At 42.7% G+C, this 26560-nt stretch overlaps 2 protein-coding genes across 2 annotated transcripts; one reads left to right on the top strand and one right to left on the bottom strand.

The window, feature by feature from the left end:
- Window positions 1–649: 649 nt before the first annotated feature.
- Window positions 650–14967, top strand: LOC137893814 (protein arginine N-methyltransferase 8-B). The gene is made up of 10 exons (XM_068739253.1): window positions 650–726; window positions 3626–3713; window positions 4272–4427; window positions 7282–7345; window positions 8028–8170; window positions 8444–8531; window positions 9546–9661; window positions 11970–12120; window positions 14446–14567; window positions 14884–14967. The coding sequence occupies exons 1-10, from the start codon at window positions 650–652 to the stop codon at window positions 14965–14967; spliced, it is 1089 nt and encodes a 362-aa protein (XP_068595354.1).
- Window positions 14968–17482: 2515 nt separating this feature from the next.
- Window positions 17483–26134, bottom strand: cracr2aa (calcium release activated channel regulator 2Aa). The gene is made up of 17 exons (XM_068739429.1): window positions 25925–26134; window positions 24680–24791; window positions 24387–24576; window positions 23304–23450; window positions 22871–22961; window positions 22665–22760; window positions 22021–22208; window positions 21394–21465; window positions 20859–20904; window positions 20674–20753; window positions 20219–20561; window positions 19523–19655; window positions 19011–19092; window positions 18705–18819; window positions 18381–18482; window positions 17948–18024; window positions 17483–17803 (listed from the first exon to the last, which is right to left on the bottom strand). Exons 1-17 carry the CDS (start codon window positions 26132–26134, stop codon window positions 17716–17718), a joined length of 2172 nt encoding a protein of 723 aa, XP_068595530.1. The 3' UTR covers window positions 17483–17715.
- Window positions 26135–26560: the final 426 nt, after the last annotated feature.

The raw sequence follows: 26560 nt of genomic DNA, 5'->3' as shown, positions 1-26560 counted from the left end.
TCTCTTGGCGGGCAGCGTTCAGCACCTCGGAGAGCGAATAAATAAATAGAAGAGGAGTTCGGTTAAATGTCGGGAGCAGAAGGGCATTGATGGGGGGGGGGCACGTGTTAATAATAAATCCGTGGGTATATTTTAAGACTCTTCACATTTTCTGCGCGCACTCGGCCAAGTCGTTCCACTCCGCGTGGCAGCAGCGGCGGTGCTATTTTTAGACTCGACGCTGCTGTGGAGGATTCTGTGAAACTGGGACTGACCCAGTGCGTCCTGGATCCAGAGGCTTTTAGTGACGTTCCCACCGTCCCTCTGCGGGTCGTGGGCTGGGCACGATGCGTGCTGAAGTCTTTCTCGTCTCAGCTGATGTAGAGCGATGTGTTCTCCCCCCCCTGATGTTGCGGAAAGCACGCCGGCGGAATGCAAACTTTTGCGCCGTGGACGCACTTCAACGATCGTTTTGGCACCTCCGTCTGCAGTTTAGCGTGTTGTAGTTCCAGAATCCCTACAGAACGTCGCTGTTTGGGGATGCGAATAAAAACAATATATATATATATAGTGGGTGATCAAAGTCAGAATCTGTCTTTCCGGAGGGAGGCGCGTTCGTTTTCCCGTCCTCCTCTCCTTCTCTCAGGTGTGAACATTCCTGCCGGCTATTATGGGAATCAAGCACTCGTCCCGCTGCATGCTCCTTAGGAGAAAGATGGCGGAGTCGGAGAGCAGTGAGGTAAGTGTGTGAAACATGTTTTTTTTTAATTTCCCACAACTTAAGTGAAGACGTGTCCGCTTCTCTCTCTGCTCCGGCAGGGGGGGGGGGGGGGGGGGGGGGGTTGATGCGTCGAGCGGCGTGCACGCCTCATGTCTTCAGAAGTTGCGCTCGAGCATGTGTTTTGCAGCTCCGCAGGTTGCGCATGCACGGAATTCGGCAGGGTTTTCACTTTCAGGTGTGAGACATTGTCTGAATCGGTTTTAATGCGAATCGGTTTTAGTGCGGGATCCCTGGAGCTGTCCAAGGCGCTGCAGCAGCTGTGCAGCGCAAACCGAGCGCGCATGGGAGTTGTTGTTGTTTTTTGAGGAAAGTGGGGTGCGCTGATCATAATGTGTCAGCTAATTGACGAGTCCATGTCTATTGCTGGCCCTTCACTTCATCACTCGCGTTACAGTGCTAACAGGGACATGTTAGGGTTTATACCAGTGTGTTAGGAAATGCCTCAGCTGGAGGTGGGACAGCATTCTATGATGCTTATATTCAACAAATGAAGTTCCTCCGTGCAGAACCAATGACGATCCTCTCTCTCCTCGTACTTTTATCATCGGTGTGCTCAGCTCTGATGACCTCGGGGCACCATGCATTCTATTGACTGGCCAGATAGATGGGTCTCTCTCATGTCCTGATCACTTTATCAATACAGTACAAGTATCCACTGATGCTATAAGTGCCGTTTTGGCAGAAAGCCAAAGTGATTCACTTCCTTAGCTTTCCTGAAATGACCAGTTAAAATGCTGTTTCCTCCTGATCGTATCTCGGTGCTTTAAGGAACTTTGATTTTTTTTTTTTGCTTCTCGTATATAAAGCAGCACTGACTCCACAAACGGAGGGAAGCCTTTGAGCTATAGTTCAAGCAGTCAAATGTAACTGCACCGCTGTGTACACAAGACACGCCTCATTCTCCTCAGTCATCACAAACAAACCCCCCCAAAGCCGGGAGTCTATTTAAACTGCTGAGGTTATATCTCCCTCTGGCCATCAATGTGTCTGTGGCTCTCATTTTCTATCAAGTTTTATTTCAATCAGGAATTAGCTCAGCTAAACTTGTTGATGACTAATTTTTACAAATGATTTCCTGTGGAATCAGTCCATTCCCATGCAGACCCAAGCAGTTTGTAAAATCATTTTTAAAACACATACTCTGTCAAAAAACTCGTTTGTTTTATAAAGATACAGCCAATGGTCACCCAGATGTTTAGATGTTATCAGTATAATTCGATAGGCTATAGGCCTTTTAAGATTGAAACGCTTGCATAGAGTCAGTCGGGATCGATTTTCGGTCCCCTGGTCGTTTGCCTTGTTGCTTCTTTCATTGGTTGGCTGGTTATTTTCTCCAGAAATAAACGCTGGCCAACCTTCTAACCTGCCACCAGAGGATGCGTCAACCAATCAGGTTATAATCAAGACAAATTGACCTTTATTATCATATTATTATTTTACAAATAATACACAAAATCATGCCACAGTGTGGAATGCTCTTTTTGTCATGCGTTTATTTGTATTTAACGAATCTATCAATTTATGCTGCTGTTGTGTGTGCTGTAGTGAGGTTATAAGGCCAACCAGCATGCTGGGTTCTATTCTAAAATACAGCATATTAATATTGTAGACTATTGTAGATAATAGTGTTTATTTAGTGTTCTGCTCAGACTACCTTGCATTCCTGTCATCACCAGCTCTTGTCGGCCTGCAATGCCGACCTTTTTTCAGAAGCATTTGTATTTCTTTTAAACGTTTTACAAAAGTGCTTTAACAGCGTAACTTAGCTAATAAGCTAAGTAAAGAACAAAGAAGTACTTAATGATTATTACTTAATCATCTCGAATCTAGCTCCCATCTAGAGCCCTTATGCAGTTAATCATGGATGATAAATGATTCATTTATTCCTTCATGCATTTTTGGATTTCAATTTGGAGATGAAACTGAGTTTCCGTGAAGTAAATTATCATTCAGGAAACGTTAGGGTATAGTTCTGAAGATAAGGACAGCAGTACTTTGAGCAAAAGCAGTTGAGAGTTCAATATAGCATCGATAGCAAGCGATGAATAAATGAAATCCTATACCAAAATGAGATTGGCTGAAAACCAGCATGGCCAAAAGCTCTGTCTGTCTGCGATGCTGTAACACACCAGTACGACTCTGTCTGCAGACAATCTGATATCTTCCAATCAATTTATCTGCCATCTATTTTTGGTTGACCTTGAGAATCAGTTGTATTTATTTTTCAGAAGCCTGAGAAACGCCACGGAGTCTAAAATGCATCCGTGTCTCGCGCTACACCTCAGATCACATCAGGACAAGTCCTTCCCCCGTGGACGTGTCAGCGGTGCTAATCTGGCATTATGGGCTCAGCCTTCTGTTCGGAGCAGAGCCCTCACGCCGCCTCTGCCTTGTGATAGACTGCACGACTTAATATCGGTGAATTCTCGTGTCTTAATTGGGCTTTCTGCGCACGATAAACACACCAAATTGCTTGTGACAGATGAGCTGAGAGGCATTTGAGTAGATGAAAATGGTAAGGTTAATGGCCGGTAAGTCAAAGCCTGTCCCTTGCCCTGCATACAAATGGAATCATTTGCTCTTGTTGATGCAGCGTTGTAGTTATACCTCCTCATTTCTCTTCTTCTCAGTCCAGAAAAAAATGATTTGACTAACAAGTATCCAAAGCTTTAATGAGCCATTTTCTCTCTCGCTCTTTTTCTAGCAACCACAAACACAGCGGCCACAGCCCATCCGAATAATTCCATCCCAGTCGGTGCAGCCCACCTCGCTGCCAAAGCCTGTGCCTTCCATCCAGCATGTGACGCGTCCGCCTCTACAACCACACGTGCCCCATGCTGCCACCCTGCCTAGCTGCCCCGGGAGGGGCAAGACAGCCAGGTTCCTTAGCCCCGAAGAGATGACCTCACGAGACTACTACTTTGACTCTTATGCACATTTCGGCATTCATGAGGTGAGCGCGGCCTTGACGCAGATGACCTAACCCTATCTGGATTTCATGGAATGCTTGATATAGGCCTACCCTAAAACATTTAAATAATTTAAAATCCAGTCAGCCATCGTATAGCATGTCAATTACCTTCCTTTTCTGTCAGAGTTAGAGCATTTTGAAGAGTCAAGGCAATTGTAGCGCACAAGGTTAGGTCGTGACACTTCACAGAAATCTAACTTTGACCCTTTAGCTCGCCATTGGATACAGTTGTGAAGAAAAAAAACTTTTAATAGACATAAACTTTCAAAAGCCCATTTAAACGCTGCGTGACCAGCGAAATTATGTTTGATGTAAGGAGACTCGCCCTGCAGGCATTTTTCAGAAGCACATTCTTTGGACTTGAATATAAAATAGAGTGAGATGATCTGAAGCCTGTGTGATATTTGTTCATCACACCCGCAAATCCAGGCCCCCCCATCAACGAGGCAATGTTTTCAATTCAACTAAACAGATTCTCGCTGTCTCCCGGGTTTGGTGCCTCAGCATCTTTCTGATATCATTTGTCACATGCTAAACCAGGAGATGCTAAAGGATGAAGTGAGGACGCTCACCTACAGGAATTCCATGCATCACAACAAGCACATCTTCAAGGGCAAAATAGTGCTGGATGTCGGAAGCGGCACTGGGATCCTGTCTATGTTTGCAGCGAAAGCGGGGGCAAAGCATGTGTATGGGGTAAGTGCATGTTTCCGTTCAATCAAACCCGCTTGATGACCAGCCGCTGGGTCTAATCACACATGCGACCGGTTCTCTGTGGTTCTCGCAATTCATTTTAACATGTCGCTTTTCATTGCATGATCTTGTCTGACAGGCAGTTGACAAAAAGGATGAGACGGTGATTTGAAAGCGCCGTCTGTTATTGCGAACCGCAACACAAGTAACTAGCAAACAATGCAGTAATGGCATGAGGGTGTGATAATTAGTTTATATCTTGTATTTAATCTTAAAATGTTTATTTTCCTGACTGGCACTCTTTTCTTGACTGTGTTTCAGTATTGAATCGGCTCTGTTTCACTCACTATTTCTGAATCTTGCTACTTGCATATTTTAAGTGAACCTGAACCCAGGCAGATTCCTCCATAGCACCAAGTCACGCTTAGTGTTAGTCTTTGAAGCCCCTAGGCCATGTCGGGGGGGGGACACATCACAGAAAGAGTTGACCAATAAGAGGATAGGAAGAGAGGGGGGAAATTACCCAATAATGGAAATAAATAAAGCAAATGTTACTAAACAAGAAGCAGATATAGAGCAAGGAAAGAAATGAACAGGTAAACAAAGAATAAACAACAAATAGAATACACATTTAGACAGAAGCTACTTCTATGTCTTCATTGTTTGTATTATTGACTTTTAATCCATTATATCTGAGAACCTGGTACTTGCATGATGATATAAAATCTATTACACCATAAACCAACTTGTCGGTTTGTTACTGGGGGGCTGCCACCCAGATTAAATGTTGGAGTTTGGTTTGATGTTATTTGCTAAGTCAGACGTTAGCATATGTAGAAGAGGTCTGTGCTGCAAGCCGCTTTGATGCTGAGCCAAAAGCATTGGTTTTCATGAAAGCTGGGAGGTGGATGATATATATACATATAAAAAAAATCTGAATGGTGAATTGATGAAATAATAAAGCCGTAGCACACAGGTATAATCATAGAATGGAACCACAGGGTCTCATGTTGGTAGGGCCAGAGTATTAAACCAGCTGTTCAAAATGTTCCAAATACAGGAAATTACATCCACTATGCTGGAAATGTTCTTTGGGAGTAACCTCAGACCGTTAAATTGTCCTTCTCTCATTTGCAACGGTCACTTGGTCATCAACTTGGGGCCCCTTCTGAAAATAAATCCACACTGCAAATTTGACTCCCGGGAATTTATTTCTGTATTGTGGCTTCAGCATATAAAGTTACCCTTATATTTATGCTCCTATATTGATGCGAGTGTGACTTTACTTCATGTCTCCTGTTTTGTTTTCACGCCACCTTGTTGCAGCTCACTCAGTTTCTCCGCCATTCTCTGTATTTAGTTTTGCACTTTACCTGACAAGATTTCAGGGATCAAGTTCACCTTACATTCAGATGCTGTGGGTGCCCTGCACGAAATCTCCAAGCTGAAACTTCTACCCTACCCAGAGCTTCTGGAGCTCCATGTGAAAATGGGCTTATAAAGTGAAGGAACAGGCACTGGGTCAACAATAACATCACCCTTATTATCATATGGACCGTTATATAGAAAAGAAGTGAGAACTTCTATTCTGAATCCCATAATCTCATGGCTACAGTGACAGGAAGCTCTTCCTGACAGTAATGAGAGGTGCACAAAGTACCACACGGAGGGGTGTTGAGTCAGAGCACGCCTCGAGGCCTCGGTATCCCCGTGAGGCATGAATCTGATGGCCATGTGTCTAATGACTTGCAGACATGAGGATAGAGATGAAGACTCATTGCCAATTAGAAAGTCGTCAACGGTGGCTATTTAGTCACACGGCAGCACAATTTATGTCTCATGGCCACACGCATACATACACCTGATACAACATGATGCATTCCATGTTTATTTGTGCAGGTGACACAACCCAGTTTTAATGGCCTGCGCATCACTGTGTGATTGCAATCTGTGAGCCCCGCCAGCAGCCCTCCACTAACAGGCAGCAGAAAACAGGGCTGCTTCAGGGAGGGAATACTAATGGAAGGTCTGGATGAAAACTCAGCAGGGAAACGCAACAACTCAGTTAGAAAAGAGAAACTATTCCAAATCATGATCTGGTAATTTATCCATCTCACAGTTGCTGCGTTGCTTATAGAGCATGAAAGGTCAGTGCACAGACCTTCTATACGGGGCTTTTAAATGGCCCTTTTAGTCTGCTCTATCCACAAGGTTCTCAGTCTGCATTTGCCCCCCCCCCCCCCAATGATCCAGAGCACATAGAGTTCATTCGGGACTGCTTGATTATGACCAGATGGGTCTATTCCAGCATAAATAAGTCTGCAGGGGAGGTGGAAATAGAGTGTTCACTCTCAGGTGAAAATCTATACTCTGTGACGCTGTAGGAGGTTGTTACTGACATCTGAATTATGCTCTTGTTTAGTTTTGGGAGCTGCTTACGAGAAGTTTATTCTGATGAATGAAGGGCCACCATTATGTTGTAACTCGTTTAATCATTCAGTGTCTGTGGGCAAGAAAGTGAATGCAAAGTATGTCAAGCATGCTGGATAAGAGAAAAGGTGCAAGAGAGAGGTATTAAAGCAACACTTTCACGTACTAAAATGAATGAAAGTGTTGCTGCCCATGCGACATAAAAGGTTGTCATTCATTCAATATTTCTGTAATGTTTCGTGGGACACTTGTTAGATGTCCATGAGTCAGTGGACATCTTATTAAAATAGACATACAACGTATTATTTGTGTCCGCACATTGATCACAAATGTAGCTATACATTTATATCAAACAGACAATTTATTAGAATATATCCCACCATGGATAAACACAGTCCGTAACTAATTTCTTCCCCCCCACTGCCAGATTGAATGCTCCAGCATATCGGAGTACTCGGAGAGGATCATCAAGTCGAACCACCTCGACAGTGGTGAGAGCTGCAACCGACTCTCTCTTTCTCTCTCCATTCTGACGAGCAGGGTGAACAAATCTGACTGGGGACATGGCAGACAGAATTAACGAAGACGAGGTAGTGAGGGCTGCCATATATGCATGAAGAGAGGCTGCTATGTGCATCTGCACGGTCCCAAACTTGTTTGCACAGACATGCTTTCCACTTACGTAACTTCAAACGGTTTTATCAGAAAACCACCTCAAACTTTGAAAACTAAATTTCCGACCGTGCATTCCCTGAAATCTCCATGAAATGCACCATCAGCGGTCGCTCTCTAACAGAAGAAGAGCAATGTGTCCTCTCTGAGATTTAAACAGTAAATAAGCAGGAAGCAATCATCGGTTGCATCTCTTTCGCCATCAATTACTTTTTCTCAAGGCAGGTAACAAAAGCCGATGTCAGCTAATTTCAGGCAGGCAAGATCCACTCCTTCCTTTCACACCCCAGCTGGTCTGGGAAAAAACAAACAATTCTACATCAGCAGCCCCCAAATATTTTTGAAAAACTCTAATTTAATACTCAGATACACTTTTCAACACGTTCCTACAATTCTCATCTACTGGTTGGTAAGCATCATCATTATACTTGAAACGCGGTGCTAAAAGATACCTTCCAAGGTCACGCAGCAAGCATCGATGTAGATTTATGTTTGTTTCAGTGATCACCATCTTCAAAGGCAAGGTGGAGGAGGTGGAGCTTCCTGTTGAGCACGTCGACATCATAGTATCAGAGTGGATGGGCTACTGCCTCTTCTATGAGTCCATGCTCAACACGGTCATCTTTGCTCGGGACAAGTGGCTGGTAATGACTTGGAGTGTGTGTGTGTGTGTTTAAAATAGAGGGTGGAAACATATAACATTTTCCTGGAAGCCATCTGCTGATCTTCAGAGGATAGATTTATTATGAATCAAAAATGAAATAACTTCCAGTCTTCCCTCCGAGAGAATAAGAACCTCCATAATTGAACCTCGGACTTGGCTGGGGAATGAAATATCACCAGCACTGTAATGAAGGCTTCTTATAAACACATCCGTTTAATTGCTGTAATATTTCCTCGCCTCCTTTGCTTAACAGAAACCAGGTGGGTTAATGTTTCCTGACCGTGCCTCTCTGTATGTGGTGGCCATCGAGGACAGGCAGTACAAAGACTTCAAAATACATTGTAAGTACAGGATGACAGCTTGATTGTAGGGAAGGGTGTGTGTATGCACTCTCGCATTCACCCTTCTAGCTCTGCAAAGGATTTTGAACTGTTCCCTCCGGCATAGCACGTGTCCGGGGGGGGGGGGGGATTATTGATATTACAAGTCAACAGGCCTTTCCATCTCTGTAAGCCTGCCAGGAGGACAGAGAGGGAGAAATGTTTTGCTGGTGGACACAAAGCAATAAGCAGCTTCAAAGTTAGTGTGAAGCCAGCACACAAATCAGATCGCAGAAGACCTCCTCCTCGCACTCCTTTGTACATCTGGGAAATTATACAACCACGCTGCACCAGAAAGCATCCTGAGAGTCATGCCACGTTGCCTCGATTGTATTGCAAAGGCTTCTCCTTAAGGGCATGCACTCTCAGTCTGCCATTATTCTGAGTGGTGCATATATTGACAGCATCTTTCTCTCAAGACAGATGGGCCACGGTGACCTCAGACTCTGTTAGAATCGGCCCTCTGAAGCACTCCAGTGCTCTAAGAACCTCACTGTGTTCATTAGCGCCACTCCGGGCTGCACGCTGCCTTTGTCAAGGCAGCAGCAACAGCGGTACAGCGCATTGCATTGAGGGTTTGTGACCTGTTCGTTGCCACCAGGTCTCCGACTCACTCAAGTAGTTCTTCACTTTTTGGGGCATGACGGAGACAAACTAGCTGAAGGAGCTGAATCAATAATGCATGGAATGTCTCAGTCTGCCTGAGCAGTAAGGACACGTGAGGCAAATGCTGCAACTAAGGATGCCCCTGAACGCAGCAGGATCTTCATCTGCTGAAATAAATGTTTTTATGAAAGGCAGGAGGTTTGACTCTGGGCAGGTTTTCACGCTACTTTGGTCAGTTCACAGCAAGTACAAGGCAAGAGATGGTTTACAGCGTCAGCCCACACTGTTTACAGCTCCTCCAGCAAAAATCATTAAAACAGAACAGATAACATAGGTGACAACGTAACTCACCAATGCTGTATTTCCCAGGGTGGGAGAATGTGTACGGCTTCGACATGACCTGCATCCGTAATATGGCGATGAAGGAGCCGCTGGTGGACGTAGTGGACCCTAAACAGGTGGTGACCAACTCCTGCCTCGTCAAGGTCAGTTAAAGGTTGCCAACATGTAGATTATTGCAATACACTAAATCTAAGATACAAAGGAAATCATGGTCAGGATTACACATGCATGTTGGGATCATCATCGCTAAGCATGTTAACATGCTGATGAGTCCATCTTAAATCGCCCCCAGCCCCACAGAACCACTTCACCTTCTAAAATGTCGCGCAAGTGTGATCATCCTATGGTCCCCGCCTGAGGCAGCAAAGCATTAGAAAGGCTGCATTAAACATGTAAATAGATTCAGCCTGCTCCAATGGCAGCAATGGCCAGCGGTCGATACAGTGCTAACAGCCTGTCAAAAATCTTCTTCTTCTTCTTCTTCTTGACCTCGGAAACAGCCACTGAGAAGACAATCTTTCCACAGCGTCATTTATGAGCTGCACTGGAGCTTCCAGCCAGCAATATCAGCCACAGCTGCCGCCAGTGGGAGGGCTTTACCAGACAGATTGCAGTTTTCCATTTTATCCATGGAGATGAAAAAGCATCAGAGAGTATAAAGTTCTTTCTTGGCACTTCTTACAACAATGTCCATTTACGAGAACATACATTTTTTAGCCACAGTATCCGGACCTCGAGTGCTTTAAGTTCTCAGAAAAGGGTGAAACATAGTGTGAGTCACCATGACAACAGGACAAACCTTACAGCCTGAAGGTCATTTGATGTGAGAACAGTGGGGTGGAGGGTGTCAAGGCCGAGGCCATGGTTCTCAGCCAGAGGAGCGTGGAATGCTTTCTGCAGGTTAGGCAGAAAGGGGGAGGAGTTCAATCCGGTGAATCAGCAATGGATCTGTCGTGGTGAGAATATTATTGACAACACACACACACGTGCATTGCAGCTATACCGACAGCGACTGATGAGTAAACATGTTGTATGCTGCTTGTATCTTGACCTTGAAGTGTTGCTGTTCCCTCCTCTCCCTCCCATTGTGTGGATGAGAGGGCTCAGACTGCTGCACCATGCAATGTCAAAGCAGCCGGCCCGGTCCTCCTGGTCCGCCTGTCACGGTGACTTCCGTTAATAACAAGGCTGTTCTCTGTCTCACCTCTGTCCCCGGGGGAATACTGCCTTTTGATCATTATGCCGTCTTTCTGATTTTCAAGTACCTACTTTTTGACAGCCTTTCATTTAAAATGAAGACAGATATAAAACTGGCAAGGAGCATTTTTTTTAAAGCCAACCTTTACTGTCTTTAAATGGAAGATGGAATGCCCTCATTGAACCTGTACAGATGAGTCGTAGTACAAACAGATCCGAATGTTATTCAACTGAAGCCCTGGTAGAAATACTCAGAGAGTAACTTGTGAAATGTGACTTTCAGGAGTTTGGTGACCGGAGTGAGTTTGTGTTTATGGCAGTGATCTCTTTGCAGAGACAGCAGGAGGAATCTGACATTAATGTCGCATCGTTTTTATTGCCGGCAAACACAAGGCTCATTCCTCCACAGCAAACGGAGCATCTGGCTCCAAAGCCAGCAGCAAGCAGTCAATATTTATTGGCACCGATGGTACATAACAAGATTATAAGACTTGTGCCTACTGCACACTGCAGACTTCAGGTGATATGCATGCGCTCCCATTTGTTGCTCAGTGATCAAAGCTAACATGATATGCCTGTGTGGTGGCGGTGCCGTTCGGATGATGGTAAACCAGGATCCGGAACGGTGTGTTCTTCCGTTAACGTTGCCTAGAGGGGTGGGGTAGTAGTATCGGATGCCCCTTTAAACGGGACCGCGGGACAGATTTGGCATTACTAGCAGCATACATGAATAACACCTGGAGCCTGACAACAGTTACAGCTCCCAGAGGACTTTAGGTCCCCAGCCCTTGTCCTACATAATACAAAGATGACTGGAACCCTCTGTCCTTCAAAGGTAGAAGCAAAAACACATCTCTCAGGTCTTTCTCTCTCTCTCTCTTATGGACTTTCATGTGAAATTATGCAGCAATTTTCTGCCTCTTACTTTTTAGATAATTGTCAGATTGCAAGATAATTAGATGTTGGTTTGAATAAGTAAGGATCTGGTCATAATACACCTAAGGACATCCTGAAGGGACAGTTTTACATTTTTGAAAATATGCTCTTTGACCAAGACTTAAATGCAAAGAATGATACTATTGTCAAGTATGTACCCGAAACGTCAAGGTACCGCTCACGGTCGATAAGCTTTGGGTCCACAAATAAAGCATATTTAAAACTTCTTTAAAAAAAAGACGTAATGTGAATTGTGGGCCCATTATGTAACAAGTGACTTGTTATTTCAGATGTCCTTCCCTCTCCATGCACATATAGGAGGTGGACATCTACACGGTGAAGGCTGAGGACCTCTCCTTTACCTCAGCGTTCTGCCTGCAGGTCCAGAGGAATGACTACATCCATGCGCTGGTCACCTATTTCCACGTTGAGTTCACCAAATGTCACAAGAAGACTGGTTTCTCCACTGGTAAGACGCCTCATCCTGCCATTGACTTTACATACAGGGCTGCAGGCGATTCCATGGTGCACGTGGTCATGCAAAGTCAAGAATGACAATCTATCTATTAAACCTGTTTGTTCCACATTACATATATATTTCAACTTTTTAAGATGGTGAATTACATTTAAATAACTGAAGTCCATTTAGGAAAGTGTGGAGTAAATTTTGACGGTTCAGGATCACTGCGTATTGAGATATTTTTATTTTATAATATACTTATCACAGAGCTCTCAAATGGAGCTCTCAAACACTCCACCTCATTCAGAATGTTGCTGCCAGAGTCTTGATGAAGGACCACAAGCACATCACACCATTTCCTTTAAAATCTCAGAAATGTTACTGTCCTTCAGACTGTCCACAAGACAGGTATAACAGAACCACTGCACAAAGTGGCATCATCATTGCACGTTTGCAACGCAGACCTGGAATGATCTTGCAGCTGAAATTAGACAAGCCACAACTCTGCTTTTTGAATCAAAACTAAAACATTCTTATTTGCACTGCCAGGTTTACCCAGTTAACAAGATTAAAAGAAAAATAATCCTCTTACCTTAGCTTTTAAACGGATTTCATTTAATTAGCTTTAAATAAATTTAAATTAAATGTATTCATGTTATCTCATGCAAAAAATCACATTGCTAATGTTTCTGCATAGTGGCCGCATGGATTTTCCCCGGTCACCTGCACCAAAAACTTAAAAGAAGATAAACGAAAATATTGCCCAGCAAACGTTTACGCTGACCTGAATACACACAGGGGCCTGAAATCAAGATCCACAGCTGGAGGCCTGCTTCCCTTAGGCACTACGATTTTTAATGTCGCAGTAAAAAGGGAGTAACAGCTTGAAAACATTCCATTTCAAACAGTTATTTAAAATTTTCAATTAAAGCCAAGTGGATTTGGGTATTTTCATGTTCCAGGTTGTTTTTAGAAATAACTCACTTTCCTGACGGGAGACCATTTCTGCCTTTCATTTATTTCTGAGCGTGTGAGGGCATTTCTTTACACTTAAGTTTAGAGCAGTTCAGTAAAGACTGATTGACAATGTCCAAGCAGTAATGGATTGGAGTGATTAAACTAAAGGTTGTGGTGTCAAAATCAGTGATTGACTGCCATCTAGTGGTAACGTTGTGTAACTAGGAGGTACACAATCGAAGGTAAAGGCTGGCCCTGTATCAAAGATAGACTTTTATTTATCAAATGATTGCATCGTCCGGGGAATCATCTCTTGCTTTGATAAACATATGATAATTTTATAAATGCAGCTTTAAGTGTCCTGCCAGTTTTGCTTCAATTGATTTTCAAATGTCAAAAATCTGACTTGGCATCGACTCCCCCAACATGCAGTCCTGAGACTCGCTCATATCAGACAGACACAGAACCTCATCCGGAAAAAAAAGACAAGCAGATGTCAAAAATTTTAATCCATGCCAGTCAGTTGAAATGCACATAAAGTAGCACCAGAGATGACATGTGGTGATAAAGGTTTGCCTCAAACAACAGTGGATCAAGTCCAGAATGCAGTCATGCATTTCATTGGTGTTCCTTCAAAGGTGCCATCTTGGACTCAGGTTGAGCTAAGTGCTCTTTATGCACCGTTGAGCCGCAAGAAAAAAAGGCACACATTTGTTTTCCTGCCCTTCCTGACATTCACATTGGATCAATAGGATGCTGTATTACTGTCGGTTTGCATCATGATCAATTGTCAGCCTGCCCACGGTGTGTATTTGCCTTCCGCAAGGCGTACATGCCGACACGCACATCAAATCCCTGGTGACACCGGAGGGAGTTAAATGAGCAGAGAGCAATCATCAAGGAGTGTATGATTGCTCCAACTCCAAAGTTTAACACTGAGTGGGCACATTCATTTATTAATAATCACATTTGCTTCATGCATCATTTGTGGAAAATTGGAGTTGCAAAGTACACTTTGTCTTGGACTGTGATCCGTGTTCAATCAGTATTGACTGTTTGGGTTCAGGGAATCTTATTGATCTTCCAAAACGTTTCGGAGGTTCCGTCAAAAAATGGGGAAATAATTTATATTCACTATGATTTTTAATTATTTGATTACGCCAGGTTACGGCTGTTGTTTTTTTGAAACTGTCAATGTTACTTACCAAAGGCTTATAACCGATATATAAACATACATAAATGAGTTATTAACAATATCTTAAATTATTAGATGAAACCCATGGATCACATAGAAGCCCTTATTAGAACCTGGCACCACTTCATATTGAGATTATAAGGTTAAGATGGCATGTGTGTGTGTGTGTGTGTGTGTGTCAGCACCAGATGCTCCCTACACCCATTGGAAGCAGACTGTGTTTTACCTGGAGGACTACCTGACGGTGCGTAGAGGGGAAGAGATCACCGGAATCATTGCTATGAAGCCCAATGAGAACAACGCTGTGGGTATTCTACTCCTGTTTGTTGTTTCTACTGTCGGAGTCGTGTTTGGAATTGTGAGAAATGATTTATTTCCTGAGCTGCGTGCCGACAGCAGATTATCCCCCCCCCCATCGTTTGATAGAGCGGTCAAACTGCAGTGACTTTCAGACAAATAAAAACAGATTGTACCGCTGACCTTATTACTGTCCTCTTTTCCCGTTCCAGGATGGGAAAGCTGGGCTTGCTTATTTAACACAAGGTTCTGCTGCCAGGTCAAACTGGAAAACCTCCCGTCACTGAAAACCATGTCTCTTTTGTCCCTCTCTTGACCTGCAGCGTGATTTGGACTTTACCTTCGAGCTGGACTTCAAAGGACAGCTGTGTGAAGCAGCCATAGCCCACGACTACAAGATGCGTTAGGTGTAACCCGGGGACTTGGGTGCCCCTATTTGAGTACAACCATGAGCACCAGAGGGAGGCAGAAACACCCACGCCATTCCCAATGATGAGAGGGGCACGGCATAAGAGATCAGGCCACAGACCAAGAAGAGGCGGCCATACTGACAATTCCTCTACTGTCATTGAGCTGTCGGATAAGGGCAGGACAAAACTGAATGTATCACTCGAAGAGGTCCAGGAATAGTGTCTATTCTAGTTGTATGTGATATTGATGTGCGTATTTATGTGAGATGGAGTGCCGTACTGTGCGTTTTGTCCTGTACAGTAACCTGGACTTCATGAAGAGATTTTTGAATCACAATGCAGCTCCTTTATTCAGTCATTGTATTTTCATTTTTTTCCCATAGGCAACCAATCAACTTGAAACGTAATCCTTCTGCCGTATTCCTTCTTCTTTATTTAGACGGCATTGAGCGTTCAGACATGTTGGAAGGCCTTCAGCCACGGACAAGCCTGCGTTAACATGCATATGCGTCATGTGGAGGTGACACACGTCTGCATGGTCGGTGTAATCGTGGCTTCCTGCGAATGCTAAATAGAAGGTGCCATTGTCGAAGCTAGCACTGCGCCACAGCTTAGATGTTGTTCTGGATCCATGTCAAGCCATCGAACCCCCTCGTCTTACTACATCAGGAAACGAGCAAACTGTGTCCCTGCGCTCACATCTCAGTTTGAACTTGATGAGGCTGCAACAGGAGGTTTCTTGAGGGAAATCAAATCATGTAAGTTTGAAGACTGTACCAAGGTACTACCCACTGAAGAAGTGGAACTGGGTAGAGGTGACCTTAAAATGTTGAGAGGCTGTCAATAATCACTTTCAGGTGCCCTCATATACTGCAAAGACACCAAAGTGATTTTCTTTTTTGTAGGGCTGTAAATAAAATGCATGAGTAAAAGCTGGATGGCCTGTGACGCTGTCAGACAGAAACACTTCTGTGTGATAGTGTAATACTTGACACAGATATGCTTTGCAAAGCCACGCTTCCTCCTACACAGGATTGCCTTTAGAGAGAACTTATTCTGATGCCAGGATGTTTGAGCAAATTAAACAAAGATTATCTAGCAAATGTTTATTTGTGTAGTCTATAATTCATGAAAATATCAGTTCCACATTTCTGACTATCCTAAATGTACTATATAAATAAAAACTAAATAAACAGTGTCAAAACCCATCCATCGGCTGATGGCCTGTTTCTCTTTTTCCATGTAGGGGTCGTGTAGCCACAAACAAAGGTCTGAAATGTGCTCACGCCACATTCTGAGCATGCATTGGGATTTATTGGATAAAACCTGATGGGAACTTTTATGATCATATTTAAAAATGTTAAACTTGTGCATAAAAACATTCTGGAGCAACGAGATGTTGACGTTTTATCACCGATATCAATAGCAGTGATGTCACGGCAGAAATCGGAAGGCCTGCAGCTCGACTGCTAGTGCCGGGTGTGTAGCACTAAGAGGCCAATCAAACCACAGTGACTCAAACAGATAAAGTGAATAGCTAAATGCTGCGAGTTAATAAAGAGAGAAAAGCAGTAACGAATGAAGAAAGTCAAATCCATTAGACTGAGAGGAATTAGCAGTCAAATTTAGCCTAGTCAGTCAGTCAGAACACAGTAGCAAGCTGACTGGACATCATGTGACCCGCAAGACAATGGCAATAGTGAAGCACTGATTGCAGTTGTAGTGCAAATCAAAGAGTAAATTATCTCTAAAACCTCAATTTACAATCTTCCTGTAATAAACAAACTTCCAAAAAAAATTAAATCATTTGGCAGAATTTAAAGACATAAATACACATCATCTGCACTAAGCTGAAATGTCACAAAATAAATCAAGACATTTTCATATTACAAATACAAAACGTGCTAAAAAACTTAATGTAACTAAACAAATGCCTCTATTATGACAAAAAAATAATAAACAATATATAGAGGAGAAAATGACCCAAACACCTATAAAATAAATATTAAACAGGACAACCCTTCAACAAATACTATGTCTTTATATGATAATGTTCAGTTCAACACAAACACAGTATATTTGTACTGAGTTGTTTTGTTATTTTCCCTGCAGTGGTACACACCACAACCAATTTCAACAAAAACTGAAAAGCTCTAGCTACTGCAAGGCTGTTTGATCATGCATTTTGGTTGCACATGTGTTCACGTTGTTGTCTAATGTTTAATGTCTAATGTTGTTTAATGTGTTGTGTACATTGTCATATGGACACAACACATTAAAGTGAAAGAATCAAAAGCACACACAGATAACACTGAATAAATATAATATTGCATCATGAAGCCCAGATGTGAATGATATATGGCTTCTGGAGGCTGAGAGCTTTGCTTAGACTTTGAAAAATGCAACATTTTAAAAACAAAAGTCTCCGTTTGAATCAGACTCGACTTTAATTTGTTCAGTTATTTTTATTTCCCACCATTGAAGAGAACCTTTGAATTTTATCATCATCGTTATATCTGTTTTCATACTAACAACACACTAACACACAGCCGACTGTTTACAGCAGTCATGGAACGTGACAAAAACGTGTTTCTGCTCATGTTGGACTGAGCCATTGTGCTACAATGTCGGGGGGAAGACTGAGACATGTCCTCGTTCAAAATAACTTGCCTTCTTGGCACGTGTGGCTCCACGATCACGTTGTGTTGTCAGTACAGGGTAGTACTGCAGTGTTCATGATAACTGTTAGCAGCAGGACTTCTTCTTATCGGGGGTGATGCCCCCGAGCTGAACCGTTTTCTCCTTCCGTCTGTCCTCTTGCTCTTCCAGAATCCTAGAGGAAGTATACAAAGGAACCAGCTTTTTAAGGAACCTCCCCCCCTGTAATGATATCTGAATATTAAAACAGGTTGTTACTCCGTAACAGTTTTTTTTCCTTCTGTGAAATAAATGTATACCAAATATTGCTTTTGCTTACCTGGCTAAATGAACCATGGACTCGACAACGCTCTGCCCGGAGTATGCACTGCACTCATGGAACGTCATCTGGCAGTCCTAGAGAAGAGGCAGATGATGACGGAGATGTTATTCCCTCAAGTGAAAGCCATTGTACCAAGATGTTTTTACGTTTTGCTCCTTTGTCTTTCAATTGTATGAAAAAATAATCAGTCTATAAAAAAAACAAAGTAATAAAAGTAAAAATCTCGCAAGTATCTCAGATGAAATGGAAAATACAGTCCACACCTGCAGATTAAAGGCATGACAAATGAGAAAGGAAATAACCTCAAAAACACACTGCATTGATTCCATATTCACATTTCTGTCCTTGCTAAATCAGAATCATTCCTGGAAACTGACAATGATTCGTTTGCCGAGGCCCCCGAGATTAGCCGACAGGGAATACCACACACTTTGGCGAGACGTTCTCCCACTTCTCTCTGAACTCGTCTGTCAATCTCCTTGTCTGTTTTGTTTCCCAAGAGCATGATAGGAATGTCTTCACCTGTACTCTCCTGGGAAAGAGGAAAATAAAAGATTAGTGGCTCAAAGAAACTCGAGATGTTTCTGGTTCCAGGACTAGGTCCTGGAACAAGACTGCGTAGAGACACAAGTATTTTTTTTTTACTATATTTTCTACATCTTTAAAAAGATGCCACTGTGAGGAATAAAATCATGAAAACTCCAGAGAGCATTGTATTTCTGCCAAATGTGTGCAGCAGCTGCTGCTGTCATACCTTTACACTGGTCACCCACTGTCTGACATCTGTGAAGCTCTGCTCCGATGTGATGTCATACATCACAACCACACCATCGGCTTTACGAAAGAACTGTTTGGTGATGCTTCGATATCTGCAGGAAGAAGAAGAGGGAATTAGAATTTTTTTTCACCAAAGTTTCAAAAAAAAAAAAGAATCCCTGAAAAAACCTCCTTGGTTTGGTTGGATTTGAGAAAATTCTAAGAGACAATGAAAACCTTTTCAACTAAGGAATTTATTTTGTTCAAAATGTTCAATTCAATGTTCAAAATGTTGCTTCCTCACCTCTCCTGTCCTGCTGTGTCCCACATCTGCAGCGCCACGTGACTGCCGTCAAGACTGATCGTCTTTACACTGTAATCTATACCTGTCAAAAGAAGAAAATGGGAAATACCAACACATCAACATTGTTATAACAAAGCGCTGATAAAAGGAGGAAGCTTAAAAATAAAAAATGCAGTTTCTGAGATTCTTATCTGCTTTTACAAACTTCGATGAAGTTTCCACATCAACCTCAAGGCATTGCCAAAAAACAGCATCGACTTATGAGGCCTTTGGAAAACTAAAAGACAACATTCATGTCTGAGTGCATTTCTCACACTGATGTTTACATAGTGTAAAGTCACGTATCCATTCCCTGTGACAGGACGGTATATCTTAAAGCGAATGCAAAGCAATTATCATTAGCAGATCATTTTTCTTATTACACACATGCCGAGCCTGAGGCCAGTCACAGAGCTTAGCGTTGTCTCACATTTGCTGACAGGCACTGACGAGTAATGCAGTGCCGTACTCACCCACAGTGGCAGAAGTGTCTGCGTGGAAGCTGTCGTTACAAAATCTTCGAAGGAGGGAAGTCTTCCCAACACTAGAGTTTCCCACCAAGATAATCTTAAAGAGGCGGTCAGGTGGCAAGAGACTCCCTTCCTCCTGAAAGAAAACCATGTAAACACTCACAGTCGCATTCCTGCGGCTTCTCCCCAGAAATGTATTTTTCTTCTTACGGCGATACTTGACTGGTCTATGTTGAGAATCCCTGCGCAGAGGGATGTGTGTCCAGGGCGAAACGCCATGAGGCCGTTTTGATATCCATTGGCACAGTGTGCATTTTCTCTGCTCTATTTTAAAAGCAGGCCTACAAACTGTTTGGAAGTGTGTGTGTGTGCTTTGGTGATCTCAAAAACCATTTCCATTTTTTAGCATTTACAGATGTGAAATGGAAATCTGAAGCTGCCATTCATTGGACAGAGAAACTTGACCTTGAAGTGGGAGACATCTGGTGTCCAACAGGTAAACTGCATATCATGTTTGAATATTTGTACACTCTGGAAAGAGTGTACAACTGTAAACTATTACAGTTTTAACCTGGTAATAATGTTCTTTTCGCTTAATCTAAATTCTGGATCGGTACATGTGGATAAGAGCTTTAGATTATGATTCATAGTTAAAAGGTGAGTCCATGCCATGCCATCACTCAATAGCCATAAACTTACATTAATGCTGGTCTCCTTGCCAACGGGCTGACCCCTCGGAGATGTAGGAGTTTCACTTTCCACCGCAGATCCCCTTGACACCTGATGTAGGTCAGAGGATGGACGCGGGGCAACACTGTTTATCACCGAGTTCATATTTTCTTCATCGTCAGAGGCTTCCTCTTCCTCACTGCACTTCTGAAGCGAGCTTTGGGTCTGACAGTCGCTCTGGAGCAAGTGTGGGAGGTGGTCCTCCTCGATGGAGATAAGCCTCGGAAGATGTCCCCTCATCTTTGCTGAGTAACCTGACCCATTGGGTTGGTTCTGCCTCACAGAGCAGGTGGTCAGCTCCTCCTCATCCTCACTGCAGATAGTAACATTTTGGCCCACGATAATGGTTGTGAACGTAACATACGTGATAATAACAGAGACTTGACATAGACTGCTAACTATTTAATCACTAGATGATAGTTTACCTTTTGAAGACACTTGAACTTATGCGTTTCATATCGCTTAATAAAGGCCTCTGTTTTAAATCGGGTGTTTTCCCAGGTGTCTGTAGAAATGAAACGTGATTTTATGAGTGTTTCAGCATCACAACCAGGGTTTGCTAGAAATACAGGTGATCGCCGTTCTGCTTATCTTCAAAAAGAGGACATACCTGAAAACTCATGTCCTTCTCATCGCGTAAATGTTTGTTTATTTCCCTACAAGAGATGGCGTGTTAATGACACAGACAATAATAACCATACATTCTAAACAAGCACTGGCTTAGAAATAAAGAGAAACCAGAATGACTTCTACACTAAGAGTACCGACTCTTAGTGATTCAGTTGACTGCTTGACAAGGCACCAAGCGAGAACACAAAGTTTAAAATTCATTAGAAGCCTCGTAATAATAATTGTTCAATTTAGAGACATGAACTTCATGGCAATTTCTTATTTGGGCTTGGTTGAGCTATCTAACATGTATTCTATGAGTATTGTTAATCAGATGTGGCTTTTACTGGTAGCCCAACCTGCTAAAAGAAAATATAAAGACTGTGATATCACAATTAATGTTGCAGAATAAAATATTGCATTGTTATTTTTTTCCAGTATTCTGGGTCCCTGTTAAATATCCATGATACATTTGTGTATTGCAGTCACTCTTTTCTGAATGTGGGCACAGCACAGCTGTAGCTCTGGATCCATACCGTAAAAGGTCCAGTTGTTTCAGGAGAGTTGCTCGCTCTCGATTCAGTCCTTCACTCACTCTGTATATTTCCCTGTAATAAAAAGCAGCACATCAGATGGCACGGACACACTGTGATCAATTAGACAAAGCGTGTGCAGTGGTTAGACCTCATTAAGAATTATTAGCGCAGCAAATAATGGACTGCATAAACAAGAATGAGCATTCTGTAAATAATAGACACATTGTGTTTTCTTGTGGTTCTCTCTCTTTTATTGTGATGCAGTAAGTTGTATTCCTGAAATGGGACTGGGTTTTTTTAAATCAGATTGTCCAGTAGGTGCAGAGCATAAAAAGAGAAATATCCTTGAAGTCACCTTGTTTACAGTTTAGAGTAGTCGTGTGTCTACATTAATGTGTAAATGATCTCGACCGCTTGATGACAGAGACATCCGCTGATCCAGTTATAAACATGTCAGCCAGCGCTTGTTCATCGTCGTTTGTTTCTGGACTATGGATCATGCTAACTCTGCTCTTTGCATTAAAAAGTCCACTCACCAAGAAAGACTAACACGAGAGGCCAAATAATCATTGATGGAGTCACTGAGCTAGCTACGAGAAAGATTATAGCTACGAGTGTGCGACTCACATCTCCTTCTCCTCGTGGAGCCGTGCCGATTGCTCCTGGAGCTCACTCAGCTGCCCCTGTGCCAACATCAGCTCCTGGCTGGTGTGCTCCAGCTCCCTCAATAATTCATCATTGGTCTGCTTCAGCTTCACATTCTCCACCTTGGTCTCGTATTGCTCGCTGTGAAGCTCCTTGTACTGATGCTCCAACTGGAGAGATGGCCGGTGATAAAAGGAAGATAAAAATGGGCCATCTTTACTTTAGCCAGTCACAGAAGCCAACACAAATCAAATCTATCTTTTTAAGTCTGCTTTAAGTCTCTTCTGATTTATGTTCCTCATAAATCTTTAGGACTCTCGTGAATGCTGGTGAAACTTGGATGTCATGATGGATGGATTGCAATGTTTTTACAAGGGTGTAATACAGCAGTGTGTGTATTTATCGATCCATCCCTCCATCCACCCATTGATGGATAGATACATTACATACACATACTGTATATCAGTTTTACTTTATTATTTACTTTATTTATTATTATTTACTGCGGTATATCAGTGACGTATGCAGCTTGTTGCTGCCCTGACGGTGTGTGTGTGTGTGTGTAAAACCCACCATCGGTCCCACAGTGAACTTTGGGAGTAAAATGTTTGCTGGCCGTCACTCACCCCTCCCTGCTTCTGAAAGAGTTGTTCCAGCTCCTTCTCTTTATTGGACAGCTGCAGCGCCATGTCTTGACTGCGAGAGAAAAATCGCTCATAGTCCTTCTCAATGCAAGAGACAGGAGAAAGAACAATCATAAAAAGGGAGGATAAAATGTTCAGAATCTAATCAAGGTGAAAATGTTTGACTGATATCATAGGTTGGTCTTTACCTGCAGTTCAATCTTGTCTTTTTCATTTTTAATTTGCTGCTCCATTTCTTCATAAAGATGCTGAATCTCATTATCATGCGTTGCTACTTTCCTTTATGGAGAAAATTCGGAAGTATAGTATAGCATATTGTAGTGTAGTATACAGTAATATAGTATTATATATCAAATATGATGTTTGCAGATGACATTGTGATCTGCAGTGAGGGCAGGAAGGAGGTAGAAGAGAATTTAGAGAATTGGAGGTCTGCTTTAGAAAAGAGTAGAATGAAGGTGGGCAGGAGTAAAACAGAGTATATGTGTGTAAATGAGAAGATAGTATAGCATAGTGTAGTATGGTATAGCACAGTATGCTGTGGTATGGTGTGAATGACCCTGTTAATATACCCAGAGAAACAACATTTCAGGGCACAAAGCATAACAATGATCCACAGACCTTTTCAGAGCGCTCTCCATCTCCCTCTTCTCTTGGTTCGCTTCTGTAATCTGGGCCGTCACTCTGACCAGGAAGTCCTCAAAGTTAGATAAAAGGTGTGGTTCATCCCGACGTAACTGAACCCACAAACTCCGCACCTCAGCAGGACTGCTGGCATAGATGAAGTGAAGTGTCACAGAATGCTACTCTAATGACATTTGAAGTTTTCACGGGACTTTCTTTTAAAAGGAAAGTTGAGATGATGTGGCGAGCAAAGCAGTGTAAAAATAAAGCTGAGCAACAACTCAACACATCAAAATCATATCTGTAGAGGCAGCAGGTAAATATATATATAGTGTGTTACAAGATCTAAAACAATGTACTGACAAGACAAGCTAAATCAATACAATCAATAAATAAGGATTTAAGCATTGGAATTTGAACTAATCTGGTGTGAGACAGTCAAAGCTCTGTGATGAGGGAACATTCATGAGTTAATTATGTATCCATAGGCCACAATGAGCACGTCAAATAAAAAGAGAACATCAAATGAATCCCTGGAAGACTTTTCAGTGCCAATAAACTCATATTATAGTTAAACTAATAGCAATCAGTTCATTTTGAACAAACTAGTTTGATCTAATGCCAACAAACCAGACAGGTGGGAAACAAGACGTGTGGCTCTGCGATCCTCCTTCAGTACTGTTTACTCTCATTGACCTGGAGCTGTTTGCTAAAGGTGAGTCTAGTTTTGTATTTCATAAAGATCCTGCCATGAGACATCTGTCCAACGAAGCAATCGGTAAACGAGCGTCAACTTGAGTTCCTAATGATACAATTGTGTGAGAAAACAATACAGTAAAGATCACGTTTATAATTCAGATAAGCTCGTTGAGGCTATTTGCGTATTAACTTTGGCAGTCGCACCTGAAATCAGAAAAGTAGAGCCCACAGAGCAGGAACTTTGTTGAACAGAACTGGAAACTTCCAACTCTTAGTTTACTCAGCTGATTATGGTCTCAGGCTAAGTCGCTAAATGCACACTTAGGACCAACACACTGCAATCCAAAGCACACACACACACACACACATTCAAGTACTCACTCTTCAAAAACACAGCTGGCTCCCAGACTCGCCATAAGCCTGCCAAAGTGTTTCTCCTCTTCGTCTTCATCTATTTTTTCCAGCTTCTCTTCCCAGTTAATTTGGTACGAGACCTCTTCTGGCCATTTGGAGGGGCTTCCCTCTCCCGTGCCTTCCTCTACATTGACCTTCTGGCCAGATAAGAAGTCACCTGCAGAAATCAAGAGCTTAAGAGCAGAACTGAAACATCAAACTGCCTCTACTGGTGATAGTAATAAGTTTTGGATTAAGCAGAAAACTGACTGAAAACGTACTGAAGCCGGAGGAGAACTCATCGAGGGTGAGGTATCCGTTGCCGTCAGAATCAAGGGTATCAAATACGTTCTCTAATTCTTCCACGCTGAGGGGGAGCTTGCCATTCAGCCGCTGTTAAAGAAGACACCAAAGCACAGCTGCTACTGCCAAGAATGAACGGTAGTAATTACAATTTTAGCTCTTATTCTTAAATGGACAGTCATTTGTATAGTGGATATCAACCTCTCGTTTCACAGACATGTTTACCAGTCAAAATCAGATTCACACATCACACACAGTAGATGGCACTCATGCCAGGGACCTCCCCAGGGCAGCTTAAATGCGTAGCTCCCTCCTTGGCTCAAGGTTATAGAGAAGCTTTTAACAGAGCGTGTATGATGACTGAGAAATGAGAGGCTTATGACAGAAATATCACGTCCCAAACAACCCCCTGAGCACGACATTGGCTTTCGGACCGTTCCCAAGAAAGGCCAATGCAGCCACACCTTCATGACCAGCTTGGTTTTTATGTGTTTACACTGCTGCCAATGGACTGACAGGGAAAGACGGAGCGTCAGCCGGTCTTGTAAAGTGTTATCAGGATAAAGCATGGTCCTTATGTCAGCAATAAGCAGAATGGAAACGTGTGTGTGTGTGTGTGTGTGTGTGTGTGTGTGTGTCTTCAAGGTGTGAAATGTTGTCCGAAGCTGTTCAAATCCACAAACAATTTTGTGTCTCACGACTGAAAATAATTGTGAGGAACTTATTGGACATTTAAGTTGATTGCCAAGCCTTGAGTGATGGAAAATCATATGGAACAGGTGTAAATATATATTCATACATACATACATACATATGTAAAAGTATAAATGGCTGCTTTGTTTAGACGAGACATAGAACTGAAACACAGTCCAGGTGGCCACCTAATTTTCAACCTATTAACTAAGTCTAGATCAAAGCTTCCCCTTTTGTATTTTGTAAGAGCCTACAAGTGCTTTATGAAAGGATCAGACACGAGGGGGGGGCACGGCAAGTGAATCTGCACATTGATGTGAGTGGAGGCGTTGCATGACACAGCTTCTGCTTGGCACTCTGTGTCTCCATCTCTTTTGTATCTCCATGAAGGAGGCGCACGTCCTTTTCATGTCCTGTCCAGCATTATTAATGATGGCAGCGAACACTGCCTGCATTTTATGCCTATTCCTAATAAATGTGGGCTTATCTCTTATAAAGACAAGTTCAGTAATGGTCGCCAGCAAACTCACCTTCATTTCATGCCGTGTGATGAAACCCTTGTTCTTGATGTCACACATCTGGAAGAACTCGTGGGTCTTCTCAAAGATCGTTTTCTCTTTCACATCCACGTTCTCACATTTACACGCCTCTTCGCCGCTCTCTCGCCTTCGCCGTGCAGTGCGGGATGGCGTGCTGGTCATGATGCTGGTGGCCTCGCAAGGAAAAGTCAAATCTGCCATGGATTTTGAGAGTCTGTTTGGAGGTTTGGTGCAATGACGTCCTGGAGAAGCTGCGTTTCAGGCTGCTCTACGTCGGTGGCTCTTAACAGTGTCACTGGCTGTCATCTCTAAGCAACCACCTCAATGAATCCATGGTACCTGGTAGGGAGACAGGAGAGGGGAGTCTCTACCCTAGATGAAGACAGCCCCGTGCCTGATGAAAAGAGTTGCAAATGTTATTTTAAGTGTATAAACTGTATCAAAAACCTGTTATTGTACAGAATAATAAATCTTCATGAATAGAAATCCACTTAAAAAAAGAATAGTTCATTGTCGGCACATTAATACTGACGAAAGAGCTTTTTTTTTACATTTCACCTTTTCAGAAAAAAATAAAATGAAAGAAATCAGTAATGTAATAAGGTTGATTATTTTAAATGAATTTGT

The sequence above is a fragment of the Brachionichthys hirsutus genome, chromosome 5 (genome assembly GCF_040956055.1).
Source record: "Brachionichthys hirsutus isolate HB-005 chromosome 5, CSIRO-AGI_Bhir_v1, whole genome shotgun sequence".
Taxonomy (NCBI): domain Eukaryota; kingdom Metazoa; phylum Chordata; class Actinopteri; order Lophiiformes; family Brachionichthyidae; genus Brachionichthys; species Brachionichthys hirsutus.
This window is presented reverse-complemented; position numbering and strand designations above follow the sequence as displayed.

Excerpts from the sequence above, each read along its gene's own strand:
- LOC137893814 (XM_068739253.1), top strand. The coding sequence starts at position 650 with ATGGGAATCAAGCACTCGTCCCGCTGCATGCTCCTTAGGAGAAAGATG. Across the intron at positions 3,714-4,271 it reads CACATTTCGGCATTCATGAG|GAGATGCTAAAGGATGAAGT; the intron begins GTGAGCGCGGCC and ends ATGCTAAACCAG. Across the intron at positions 8,532-9,545 it reads CAAAGACTTCAAAATACATT|GGTGGGAGAATGTGTACGGC; the intron begins GTAAGTACAGGA and ends TGTATTTCCCAG.
- cracr2aa (XM_068739429.1), bottom strand. The coding sequence starts at position 26,134 with ATGGCAGATTTGACTTTTCCTTGCGAGGCCACCAGCATCATGACCAGC. Across the intron at positions 18,483-18,704 it reads AGTGGGTGACCAGTGTAAAG|GAGAGTACAGGTGAAGACAT; the intron begins GTATGACAGCAG and ends CCTCTTTCCCAG. Across the intron at positions 18,025-18,380 it reads TGGGAGAACGTCTCGCCAAA|GACTGCCAGATGACGTTCCA; the intron begins GTGTGTGGTATT and ends CCTCTTCTCTAG.